Source organism: Chionomys nivalis, chromosome X (assembly GCF_950005125.1).
Source record: "Chionomys nivalis chromosome X, mChiNiv1.1, whole genome shotgun sequence".
In the NCBI taxonomy this organism is placed as follows: domain Eukaryota; kingdom Metazoa; phylum Chordata; class Mammalia; order Rodentia; family Cricetidae; genus Chionomys; species Chionomys nivalis.
This window is the reverse complement of record NC_080112.1, coordinates 45,867,867-45,881,770: the sequence shown is the minus strand read 5'-3', so window position 1 is coordinate 45,881,770 and position 13,904 is coordinate 45,867,867. Positions and strand designations below refer to the sequence as shown.

The 13,904-nt window shown below is 41.0% G+C and overlaps 1 protein-coding gene across 1 annotated transcript in view; it reads left to right on the top strand.

The window, feature by feature from the left end:
- The window catches only part of LOC130868359 (odorant-binding protein-like), a 74,716-nt gene that overhangs the window by 47,744 nt on the left and 13,068 nt on the right, over nt 1–13,904 (top strand). Inside the window, exon 6 of the mRNA XM_057760610.1 lies at nt 5,197–5,312. Coding sequence (XP_057616593.1) covers nt 5,197–5,312 — 116 coding nt within the window. The remainder of the gene's footprint in view (nt 1–5,196; nt 5,313–13,904) is intronic.

Below are 13,904 nucleotides of genomic sequence, written 5' to 3'. Positions count from 1 at the left end.
TTTTCATGTAGTTCCATTTAAAGTTGATTTCTTCTATTTCTTCTGGAGTAGGATTTTTGTTTCAGGATCCCTGGATTCTGGTGATGCCATGGTGCCTTTCAGGTTGTTGGAGGAATTCTTGCATTGGCGCCTGCCCATCTCTTCCTTCAAATGGAGCTGGGAGAGTCTTGGTGTCTTGGTCCAGTCTTTGCTGTGAATGACTCTCTGGGTAGATCTCCTCAGTGTAGGAGCAGGAACTGTTCCTGTCTGGATGGAACTCCTCCACACTGAAATATGGATGCCTGGTATCCCCCTCTGGGTGGATAGCCCATCAGGATAAAACTCCTCAGCACTGAATCAGGGATGCCTGGTAGCCCAAAGGCACTGTGGACAAAAGAATGAATGTGGGGGGCTGGGCGGGGTCGAGTAGAACACAGGAGACCCTGCTGCACAAGCTGAAGGTGCCTGCACTCCCTTGCAGGGACCTTCAGGCCTGCCCATCAGGCAGACACTCACTCCTCTGGCTGGGTAGCATTAGTGCAGGAGCAGGAAACTGTTCCTGAGCCAAGGACCTTGCAGACAACAGTTCAGGCTCGGGGAGGGGCTGGGTCGTGTGTAACAAAGACACCCCTGAAGCAGGAGCTAGGGGAGGGGGGTTGTGCTCTCTCTTCCAGGACAGGCCACCCCGGGGTAGCACACACTCACCTGTCCAGATGGAACTCCTCAGCACTGAAACAGGGATGCCTGGTAGCCCAAGGACACCGCAGACAAGAGTTGGCCTTTATTTTTGTGGAAATGTATGTTCTTGTAAATTAATCTCCGGAACATGTGACGTCTACTCAATAGTTATTAGGTTGTACCAGGTAGTAGTATATTACTAACACTTTGTCCTTTTCCTTTCCAGAATATGTTTGTTCCAGTTCCGCTATATGGGGAAAAGAAACAGCAAGGTAATGCTTGCAGCACTACAACTTGCCGTTTTCCCTCTTTTTTTCCCAACAGAGAGCAGTCTCATCCATGGCATATAAAATCTAAGATACTAATGTTAGGTTAACATGAAGGTGGCCATGATTCATTCAATGGATCCCAATTCAAGGTTAAAAGTAATATGAACCAGTACTACTTTCTCAAAAGGAAAATGGCTAGAATAATATAGAAGATTTCTTCCTCTGAGATCCCCCTAAACTTTGAGCAGATTCTTTTATTTCCTAGAGGACTTAAGTAACAGATAAATAGAAGGGTAGGCATCAAATCAAAAAGTCAGGGTAGCTGACTACTAAGGGGAATAGAAACATTCAGCAGTAAATAGGACATACATTTATATTAACTATTTGTTCTTTTGCCTCTAAAATCTTTATGAAGAAATATGTGAGGAGCTTAGGGGCATAGCTCAGTAATAAAGCATTTGTTTATCATGCACAATGCCCTGGATTCAATTCTAGAAGAAGAAGAAGAAGAAGAAGAAGAAGAAGAAGAAGAAGAAGAAGAAGAAGAAGAAGAAGAAGAAGAAGAAGAAGGGAAAGAAAGAAAGAAAGAAAGAAAGAAAGAAAGAAAGAAAGAAAGAAAGAAAAAAGGAAAATAAATTTGTGCTTAGAATATAGCTTAGCAGCAGAGTGCTTTCTTAGCCTGTGAAGCCCTGGGTTCAATTCCCAAGACTGGAAAAAAATCAGGGATGGCAGAAGGGCCCTAAGGCAAAGAAAGTTCTTGCTTATTTCAGCTATGAATGTGTGTGTATATTAAGTAGAACTACTCATTAAAGGAAATCAAATATAGTCTTTTAGAAATGTATTTTTTGTGTGTCAAGCTTGAACAGCTGCCTACCATGGAAAATGTATGAAAGTCAGAGGACAATTTGTGGGAGTGGGTTCTCTCTTTCGACCATGTGGGTCCCAGGGATCTGGCTTAAGTTGTTAGGTTTGGTGGTGAGCACCTTTCTCCACTGAGCCATGTCTCCAAATAGTGTAGTTTCAAAGCTAAAATCCAGAGCAGCTTCTTTATCTCTTTTGCTTTTGATTTTGGTGACAGGCTCATGGAGAATAAGTTTGCCTTGACCTTGCAATATCTCAAGAAGGACCCTGATCCTCTTGCCTCAACTTCTCAAGGACTGGGATGATAAAATGTGTGACCACACCTGGCTTAGTTCCACAAATTGAAGCCTTTGAATGGGGTTTATTGCTGTCTCTGTGGAATAGCCTAGTGATGCATCTTAAGTAATAAGAGTTCCAGTTTCAGCACATTTCCCTGTGACAGTGACCATATTACTTAGCATCTCAGCTTCTGTTGCTCTGACCTCACACTTATAAGAGAACAAACTTTTTCATCCTCTGTTTACATATGACCCAGTTGTAAGCAGTCCAGGAGACTGGATTGATACTCATTCTAGTCTATCTGATCCCAGCCCCTTCCCATTTTCAGTGTCTGTCTTCTCTCTTCTTCTTCCTCACTTCCTGCCAAAAGACTGGCTATTATTGGAGTGTTGGCTACTTAACCCTAATGGTTTTAAGTAGTATAGAAGTGGGAAGCTCTTTCTAGATGCACAACTTCTATTATGATAGCATAAGCTCTATTTAAAATCCCATTAAAACTTTGTACAATTTAGGGGATGGAGAGATGGCTCACAGTTTCCTGTAGGTCTCATTTAATCCAAGTAATAGTTAATAGAATCTTGAGCAGAGTATTAAATTTATCTGGAATAGAATATATTTATAAATTATATTTTATATAAAATTATGTAAGTTATATTTATCTGGAATAACAAATCAACTAAAACAATATTTTAGTTAAAAATATGCAAACAATGAAATATTTTATTGGAGAACTTCAGATTTTTGTTTGTTGTTATTGTTGTTTGTTTGTTTTTTAGACAAGGTTTTTCTGTGTAGCTGCCCTAGCTGTCCTAGAACTTGCTTTGTAGAACAGGCTGACCTTGTTCACAGAGATCCATACACCTTTACTTCCTGAGTGCCAGGACTAAAGATATGCACCACCATCACCACCACCTGTATTTATTTCAGTTCTTGATTTAAAATTTTATTTTATGGTGTGTGATGCCTGGCTATCAAAGCACTTTGTAATAGACCAAAATCTCAAACTATACCAGCTCTTCTAAACAGGTCAGGAGCGATGCAGGCTCAGCTACAGCATCTCAGTAGCTTAGAAAGCTCATTTACACTTAATGACAGTAAGTAAACATGGGAAAGGGAACCCATATGAAATAGACTGGTAATGCTGTGTAATCTTTGTTTAAAAAAAATCATGCGTTTGTGTGTGTGGTGTGTACACATGTATGTTCATGCATGTGGGCACAAGTCTATGTGCAGGTGTGTGTGGTGGCCCAGGGTTGATAGCAGGGATCTTTCTTAATTATATGCCTACCTTAGTCTTTGAGGCAGGATCTCTCAGTCAGTCCCAGGTATGAGTAGCCATAGTCGCCAGCTTACACCAGGGATTCCCCTCTCTGCCTTCTTACAGGCAACACTCCAAACCCACCCAGCATTTAGTTGGCTTCTAGGGATCAAACTCTGGTCTTCATGCTGATATGGCAAGGGCTTGTACCACTGAGTCCTCACCAAAGACCATTTCAATCCTATATCCTGGATTAAATCAAAATTTCTCTTGCATAGAGAAATTCTCTGCATAACTTTGCTATGTATTCATTTATATACTATAATTTCATCATTTATGACTATTTAATAACATGCATGACTCTTTTCAACAACTGTGATTTAAATCTTTTTCTTAGTATTAAAGAATTTTTCTATGAAATTGTTGTTAATATATTTTTATATTAGATATTCTTTGTTGCAACTGTCAAATTTTATTTTTCAATGACTTTAGGTTTATTTATTTTATATTATGTTTATCAGTGTTTTGTATGAATGTATGTATTGCAATGCATGTGTTCCTGGTGCCTGCTAAGGTCAGAAGAGGGCCTTTGATACACTGGAACTGGAATTACAGATGAGTGTGAGTCACCATGCAGGTGCTGGGAATTGAACCCAAGTACTCTGGAAGAACAATAAGTTCTCCAAACTACTGAGCCATCTCTTTAGCTCCATTAAATTTCAATAGAAAGTACTAATATCCTATTAAGATAGCATATACAATATTCATTTAGAGTTGCTATTTTTTTATTTAATGACTAATGACATAGATGCCCCATCCTGACTACAGAAGTAAATCAACTCTAGCTGGGCTTGCTAGATTACAGCAACCAAAGAGGTGAAACAGGAAGTTCACAAGTTCAAGGTCTACCTGAGCAAATTTGATCTCAACTCTTATAATGAAAAGGAACAAAGAACAAGAACCACCAGGAACATCGCTCAGTGCTAGGGTGCTTGCCTAGCATGCATGAGACCTGATGTTCTATCCCCAGTAGCAGCAAATAATAATGAGCACTAGATCCTATTGGTTGAAAGTGTATTTAAAAGGGTAAAGCATTGAGAAGGCATCGAGGACAAGGAGAGAAATCTTGCCTAACTGGGGATGTCAGAGGACTAGAGAGAAAGTTCACTCTTGAAAGCAAATATTAATCAAAACTCTGAGAACACTTTTGTTTTCATACGGTCTTCTGGAGGCTACAGAAAAAAAAAAAGCCAGGAAAATTGGCTTTGTGAAGCCCAATGATAGCAAATGAGGTCTTGTGCAGGTAGACCCTGACCTAGAAGACAGAGGGCTTTTTACACATTGTCATTGCAAATGTTAAAGGTTCCTGCTTCTTGAACAAGTATGATGAGCCCACTTCTGTCAGCCCATAAAGAGTCTGGGCTTTAGAAACAAGCCTCATGTCACTGGCAGAGCTGAAGACCTCTGGCCAGAGGACAGTGGATTTGTGTGGCTCTCTCATTTCTCCATCCATGTTGGCAGCATGGTTTAAGATGCCTCCCACATGATTTCCTAGTTACATCACCGTAGCTCATTACTGAGACCACATCACCAAACAAACGGACACCACAGTCCATGCTGCAGAGCTGCTGACAGGGTGCTAATACTGAAGATCACTTGGCACTGATAATGGGAGTGGAAGGTTGTTGGCAGTGATTAGACCAGACCCTGACTCAATAAGGAATAGCTGCAGTGAAGCTCATTAGGTCTGTTGATGCTGTAGGCTCCTTCTAAGAAGACAAGACTATCTCCATGTGGCTTCCAGAGGACATCATTCACTGCCCTTGTAGAAGTCTATGTTGGGTGTGGCTTAATTTGCTTCTCTTACCCTAGGTTCTGCCACAACAGAAGCAGACATTTTCCACCAGGCACTTCTGGAAGGCAATATGGCTACTGAGGTTTCCCTGACAGTACTAAACACCATATCGTTTTTCACCCAGTGCTTCAAGGTAAAGATGAGTTTGAGTTCAGCTGGTGGTGTTGCGAGGAAAACATTTTACAATGTCTGTGTGCCAAAGGCAGGGCAGTTGATTTGAGATAACCTGGTAGGAGAAATGAGGAAACTCTGGTGGCAAGCCAAGTTTGACTGTGCTCTGGTAAAACCTTGGGAAATGACTGAAACTCAGCCATCTATAGGGTAAAGTGTTCAGACTAAAATGTCCTTAATTTTCCTCTGTCTCTCAGATTCTATTGTTTTATATTTGTCTTTAAAATGAGTTTTCTGTCAGGCATGGTGACACATGCCCGTAATGTCAGGACTTGGGCAACACAAGCGGGAGGGTAGTCACAAATCTGAGGGTAGCCTGTTCTGTAAAGCAAGTAACAGATCAACCAAGGCTGTGTAGACAAAGAAATGATATGGGGGGGGAGAAGTGGGAGAAAGAAGGAAGGGCGGGGGGTTATGTTTTTATTAAAATAACTAGTAATCTTTACTGGAAATCATGAGAAAACCAGGCAGCCAAAATACCCATTGTAACAAGATGGCTTATAGGGATAATGTCCAGGCAAATTGACTGGCTTCTCAGGATTTTCTTGGATGTTTTCTCTCATCCCAAATCATTATTCCTTTGATTTATAAAATAAAGTTAAAAACAAGTTCACTTGAAGGCTCGTTGGAACGGTAAACTAAGATAATAGACATGGGAGCGCTTTGAAAGTAAAAACTACATGAGCATCATGTAAACAGCCTCAGTGAGAACCCAAATGCGGAAATCATGCCTGTTCTCTCTACACTTACAGATTATTTCGGGCTGTTTTGCTTGGGTTGTTTGTTTTGCTCTCCTCCCCTTTCGTTTTTTAAATGTATTTTATTTATTTTACATCCCAACCAAATTTTCCCTTCCTTCATCTCCTTCCATTCCCCCATCCAACCCCGGTCTCCCCTCTGCCACCCCAATCCACCCTTCCCATTTCTGTTCAGAAAGGGACAGGCCTCCCATGGATATCTACAAAGCATGTCATATCAAGTCGCAGTAGGACTAACCACAGGCACTTGTATTAAGGCTGTGCAAGGCAATCAAGTATGTTTGCTTCCCTTTCTTACATAATATAGTTAATTACTTTAGGCTTCCAGAAATAGTATGGAAACTTGCCCAATGCTTCCCAAAGACATTATAAGGAAGAATCGAATAACATACTAATAAGGAGGTATAACCTGGGCAGTGGTGACACATGCCTTTAATCCTAGCACTTAGGAGGCAGAGCCAGGCAGATCTCTGTGAGCTGGAGGACAGCCTGATCCACAGAGTGAGTTCCAGCACAGCCAGAGCTACATAGAGAACCCTGTCTCAAAAAAAGCAACAACAACAAAAAAGAAGTTGTAGGAGGTGACCTTGCAAAAATCTTATGTTTATTTTGATTAAAATAAAACGCACATGTATTTTTCATTGTGTTAGTAGATAGGATATCCTGTCTCATGACTAGGCTTTTATTCCTCACTGCCTTTCAATATGCTTTGATTTGTTTAATAGATATTTATGTATTTCTTGATAATAGTCAATCTCTCTCTCTCAAGCACTTTACTTACTGTTTTGCATGTAAAGCACATACCGTGTCGCTGAGTACGTTACTCTTTATTTTGAAAGCTGGGGTAGTAAATGGTACTGATGATGTAGGAGAATGTGTGATCTTTATGAAGTCACTGGAATTCCAGATGCTTGTGTCTGATTTTACATGGATTCTGAGAATCTGAACTAAGTTCCTCATGCTTTCATGCCAAGCACTTTTACCCACAGAACCATCACTCCAGCCCCAATGTTTTTTACTTTAATTTTTTTCTTTGCAGTGTTGGGGATTGAACCCCAGACCTTCACATAATAGACAGACACCTTACCTCTGAACTATATGTTGGAGCCCCTTGATGATTTATTTTAAAGCAAAGTTCATAAACTAACTGATATTTCCGTACAACTGTACTATTATTTTTGGCCCATTTACAAGAAGTATTTAATAGGCACTTGCCATATCTGTTTTCTGAATTCAAGGAAGGTTCAGTTTGTTAATAGTGCATAAATATATCATATAAAATGCACTTCCAAAGGTAAATTAAATAACAGATTTTTAAAAGAATTGTTACTATTTTTAAGTGTCTAAAAGTGTAAGTTAATAAAAAAGTATTCCTCCCAGCCAGTCATAACTGTACATGTGCATAATCACAGTAAAAGGATCAACCTGGTCTATGCATGTAGCAAGTTCTAGATCACCCTGAGCTGCATAAAGAGAACTTTAAAAAAAGAAAATGAAGAAAACAGAAAGGGAGAGAAGTTCCATCTGGACGGGTGAGTGTGTGCTATCCTGGGCGGACTGTCCTGGTAGAGAGCACAAACGCCCCTCACCCAGCTCCTGCTGCAGGGCTTTCTTTCCTACACACGCGCCCCCACCTCCACCCCCAAGCCTGCCTTGCCTGCAAGGTCCTTTGCTGTGGAACAGCTTCCTGCCTTTTCACTAAGGCTACCAACCCAGAGCAGTGAGTGCCAGACTAGAGGGCAGGCCTCAAGGTCCCTGCCAGGGAACGCAGGCCCCTGCTGCTGGGGCTGCAGTGTCTTCTGGGCTCTCCTGGACATGCTCTGCCTGCCCCCTACTTCCCTGGGTCCCTGGCTCATTGGGGCTACCAGGAGTCCCTGTGTAGGTGCTGAGAAGTTCCATCTGGACGGGTGAGTATGTGCTATCCTGGGGCAGACTGTCCTGGTAGAGAGCACAAACGCCCCTCCCCCAGCTACTGCTGCGGGGCTTTCTTTTCTACACACGCGCCCCCACCCCCACCCCTAAGCCTGCCTTGTCTGCAAGGTCCTTTGCTGTGGAACAGCTTCCTAAACTTTCACTAAGGCTACCAACCAAGAGCATTGAGTGCCTGACTAGAGGCAGGCCTCAAGGACCCCGCCAGGGAATGTGGGCCTCTGCTGCTGGGGCTGCAGGGTCTGCTGTGCTCTCCTGGACCAGCTCTGCCTGCCCCCTACTTCCCTTGGTCCCTGGCTCATTGGGGCTACCAGGAGTCCCTGTGTAGGTGCTGAGAAGTTCCATCTGGACGGGTGAGTGTGTGCTATCTTGGGGCGGACTGTCCCTGTAGAGAGCACAAATGCCTCTCCCCCAGATCCTGCTGCAGGGCATTCTTTCCTACACATGCGCCCCCACCCCCACCCCAAGCCTGCCTTGCCTGCAAGGTCCTTTGCTGTGGAACAGCTTCCTGCCCTTTCACTAAGGCTACCAACCCAGAGCAGTGAGTGCCTGACTAGAGGGCAGGCCTCAAGATCCCCACCAGGGAACGCGGGCCCCTGCTGCTGGGGCTGAAGTGTCTGCTGTGCTCTCCTGTACCCGCTCTGCCTGCCCCCTACTTCCCTGGGTCCCTGGCTCATTGGGCTACCAGGAGTCCCTGTGTAGGTGCTGAGAAGTTCCATCTGGACGGGTGAGTGTGTGCTATCCTGGGGCGGACTGTCTCGGTGGAGAGCACAAACTCCCCTACACTAAGGCTACCCAACCAGAGCAGTGAGTGCCTGACTAGCGGGCAGGCCTCAGCAACCCCCGAAAGGGAGCGCAGGCACCTCCAGCTTGTATTGCAGTGTCGCCTGTGTTCTACTCGACCCCACCCTACCCCTTGCATTCGCCCTTCTTTCCATGGGTTATTGCAACACCAGGCGTCCCTGTGTTGGTGTTGAGGAGTTCATCTTGAAGGGAACGGTTCCTGCCCCTACACTGAGGAGATACACCCAGAGAGTTAGTCACAGCAAAGACTGGTCCAAGACACCAGGCCTCTCCTGGCTCCATTTGAAGGAAGAGATGGGCAGGCGCCAACGCAAGAATTCCCCCAACAACTTGAAAGGCAATGTGACATCACCAGAATCCAGGAATCCCGAAATAAGAAGTGTACACCCTAATCCAGAAGAATTAGAAGAATTCGACTCAAAAGTGAATTATATGAAAATAATAGAAGACCTTAAACAGGAGGTGAAAAACTGCCATAATCAATTAGAGATTAAAACAAAAAAGGTAGAGGAAATGAATAAATCGCTCAAAGATACCCAAGAAAACTAAGAGAAACAAGAAAAAGTAATCAAACAGGTAAGGGAAACGGTTCAAGACTTGAAGAATGAAGTGGAAGTAATAAAGAAAACACAAACTGAGGGAAGGATGGAGATGGAAAATTTGGATAAACGAACAGGAACTACAGAGACAAGTACTACCAACAGATTACAAGAGATAGAAGAAAGAATCTCAGACACTGAAGATACCATAGAGAAAATAAACACTCTGATCTAAGAAAAGAGCATAACCAACAAATTCTCATCACAAAACATTCAGGAAATATGGGACACAATAAAAAGACCAAACCTAAGAATAATAGGGATAGAAGAAGGAGAAGAAGTACAGCTCAATGGTCGAGAAAATATATTTAATAAAATTATAGAAGAAAACTTTCCCAACCTTAAGAAAGATATTCCTTTAAAGGTCCAAGAAGCATACAGAACACGGAATCGACTGGATCAAAAAAAAAAATCTCCTCGTCATATAATAATCAAAACACAAAACATACAAAATAAAGAAAGAATATTAAGAGCTTCAAAGGAAAAAGGTCAAGTTACCTATAAAGGAAAACCTATCAGTCTTACACCTGATTTCTCTATGGAAAACATGAAAGCCAGAAGGTCCTAGATAGATGTACTGCAGAAACTAAGAGACCAAGGATGCAAGCCCAGACTACTATACCCAGCCATGCTTTCATTCACTATAAATGGAGAAACCAAAATTTTCCAGGACAAAAACAAATGTAAATAATACGAAGCCACAAATCCAGCCTTACAGAAAGTAATGGAAGGAAAATCACAAACCAAGGAGTCCAACAATGCCCACAATAACTCAGACATCTAGTGACCCTTCACCAGCACAACTTCAAGAAGGGAAACACACAAACTCTACTACCAAAAAAAAAAATGACTGGAGTTAACAACCACTGGTCATTAATAGCACTTAATATCAATGAACTCAACACACCTATAAAAAGGCACAGGCAAAGAGATTGGATACAAAAACAGGATCCAACATTCTGCTGTTTACAAGAAACACACCTCAACCACAAAGACAGACATCTACTCAGAGTAAAGGGCTGGGAAAAGGTTTATCAAGCAAATGGACCTAAGAAACAAGCAGGTGTGGCGATACTAATTTCAACAAAGTTGACTTCAAACTAAAATCAATCAGAAGAGATGGAGAGGGACATTTTATACTCATAACAGGAACAATTCATCGGGATGAAGTCTCAATCCTGAATATCTATGCCCCTAATATAAAAGCACCCACTTATGTAAAAGAAACATTACTAAAACTCAAGGCAGTCATCAAACCACACACACTAATAGTAGGAGATTTCAACACTCCTCTCTCACCAATGGACAGGTCAGTCAGACAGAAACCTAACAGAGAAATAAGAGGATTAAGGGAGGTAATGAATCAAATGGACTTAACAGACATCTATAGAACATTCCACTCAAATAAGAAAGAATATACCTTCTTCTCTGCAGCTCAAGGAACCTTCTCGAAAATTGACCACATACTCGGTAACAAAGCAAACTTACACAGCTACAAAAAAAATATCGGTAACCACCTGTGTCTTATCAGATCACCATGGATTAAAGTTAGAATTCAACAACAATGCTATCCCCAGAAAGCCTATGAACTCATGGAAAATGGACAGTCAACTACTGAACCACACCTGGATCAAGGAAGAAATAAAGAAAGAAATTAAAGTCTTTCTTGAATTCAATGAAAACGAAGACTCAACATACTCAAACCTATGGGACACTATGAAAGCAGTGCTAAGAGGAAAGTTCATAGCATTAAGTGCCCACTTAAAGAAAACGGAGAAAGCACACATTGGAGACTTAATAGCCCACGGAAAGCTTTAGAAAAAAAGAAGCAGACTCACCTAGGAGAAGTAGAAGACTGGAAATAATCAAATTGAGGGCTGAAATCAACAAAATAGAAACACAGAAAACAATCCAAAGAGTCAATGAAACAAAAAGCTGGTTCTTGGAGAAAATCAATAAGAGTGATAAACCCCTATCCAAACTAATCAAACGGCAGAGAGAGAATACGCAAATTAACAAAATCAGAAACGAAAAGGGAGACATAACCACAGATACAGAGGAAATTCAGAGAATCATTCGATCTTACTACAAAAACCTGTATGCCACAAAATTGGAAAATGTAAAAGAAATGGACACTTTTTTAGATAAGTACCATATACCAAAGTTAAACCACGACCAGGTGAACAATCTACATAGACCTGTTAGTCGCGAAGAATTAGAAGTTGTTATAAAAAACCTCCTCACCACAAAAAGCCCAGGTCCAGACGGCTTCAATGAAGAATTCTACCAGAACTTCCAAGAAGACCTAATACCAATACTCCTTAATGTATTTCACAATATAGAAACAGAGAAGTCATTGCCAAATTCCTTTTATGAAGCTGCAGTTACTCTGATACCAAAACCACACAAAGACACAACCAAGAAAGAGAATTACAGGCCAATCTCACTCATGAACATCGACACAAAAATACTCAATAAAATACTGGCAAACCGTATCCAAGAACACATTAGAAAAATTATCCATTATAATCAAGTAGACTTTATCCCAGAGATGCAGGGCTGGTTCAACATACGAAAAATCTATCAATGTAATCCATCATATAAATAAACTGAAAGAAAAAAAACATATGATCATTTCATTAGATGCTGAAAAAGCATTTGACAAAATTCAACATCCCTTTATGATAAAGGTCTTAGAGAGATTAGGAATAAAAGGGTCGTACCTAAGTATAATAAAAGCTATTTATAGCAAGCCGTCAGCTAACATCAAATTAAATGGAGAGAAACTCAAAGCTATTCCACTAAAATCAGGAACATGACAAGGTTGTCCACTCTCTCCATACCTCTTCAATATAGTGATTGAAATTCTAACAATAGCAATAAGACAACATAAAGGGATCAAAGGTTTCAAATTGGAAAGGAAGAAGTTAAACTTTCATTATTTGCAGATGATATGATAGTGTACATAAGCGACCCCAAAAACTCCAGCAAAGAAGTCATTCAGCTGAGAAACACCTTTAGTAGCGTTGTAGGATACAAGATCAATTCCAAAAAATCAGTTGCCCTCCTATTCACAAAGGATAAGGAAACAGAGATGGAAATCAGAGAAGCATCACCCTTCACGATAGCCACAAATAGCATAAAATATCTTGGGGTAACTCTAACCAAGGAAGTGAAAGATCTATTTGATAAGAACTTTAAGTCTATGAAGAAAGAAATTGAGGAGGATACCAGAAAATGGAAGGATCTCCCTTGCTCTTGGATTGGGAGGATCAACATAGTAAAAATGGCAATTCTACCAAGGGCAATTTATAGATTCAATGCAATCCCCATTAAAATCCCATCAAAATTCTTCACAGATCTTGAGAGGACAATAATCAACTTTATATGGAGAAACAAAAAACCCAGGATAGCCAAAACAATCTTATATAATAAAGAATCGTCTGGAGGCATTACCATCAGGCATTACCTGATCTCAAACTCTATGACAGAGCCTCAGTATTGAAAACAGCTTGGTATTGGCATAAAAACAGAGAAGTCGATCAATGGAACTGAGTAGAAGACCCTGATTTTAACCCACAAACCTATGAACACCTAATTTTTGATAAAGGAACTAAAAGTATTCAATGGAAAAAAGAGAGCATCTTCAACAAATGGTGCTGGCAGAACTGGTTGTCAACGTGTAGAAGAATGAAAATAGATCCATATCTATCACCATGCACAAAACTCAAGTCCAAATGGATTAAAGACCTCAATATTAGTCTGAACACACTGAACCTGATAGAAGAAAAAGTGGGAAGTACTCTAAAACATATGGGTACAGGAGATCACTTCCTACGTTTATCCCCAGCAGCACAGACATTAAGGACAACACTGAATAAATGGGACCTCCTGAAACTGAGTAGCTTCTGTAAAGCAAAGGACATTGTCACTAAGACAAAAAGGCAACCCACTGACTGGGAGAAGATCTTCACCAACCCTGCAACAGACAAAGGTCAGATCTCCAAAATATATAAAGAACTCATGAAACTAGACTTTAAAATGCTAATTAACCCAATAAAAAATGGGGCACTGAATTGAACAGAGAATTCTCAAAAGAAGAAATTCAAATGGCCAAAAAACACTTAAGGTCATGCTCAACCTCCTTAGCGATAAGGGAAATACAAATTAAAACAACTTTGAGATACCATCTTACACCTGTCAGAATGGCTAAAATAAAAAACACCAATGATAGCCTTTGCTGGAGAGGTTGTGGAGAAAGGGGCACTCTCATTCATTGCTGGTGGGAATGCAAACTTGTGCAACCACTTTGAAAATCAGTGTGGCGATTTCTCAGGAAATTTGGAATCAACCTACCCCAAGATCCAGTAATACCACTCTTGGTAATATACCCAAGAGATGCCCCATCAAATGACAAAAGTATCTGTTCAACTATGTTCATAGCAGCATTGTTTGTAATAGCCA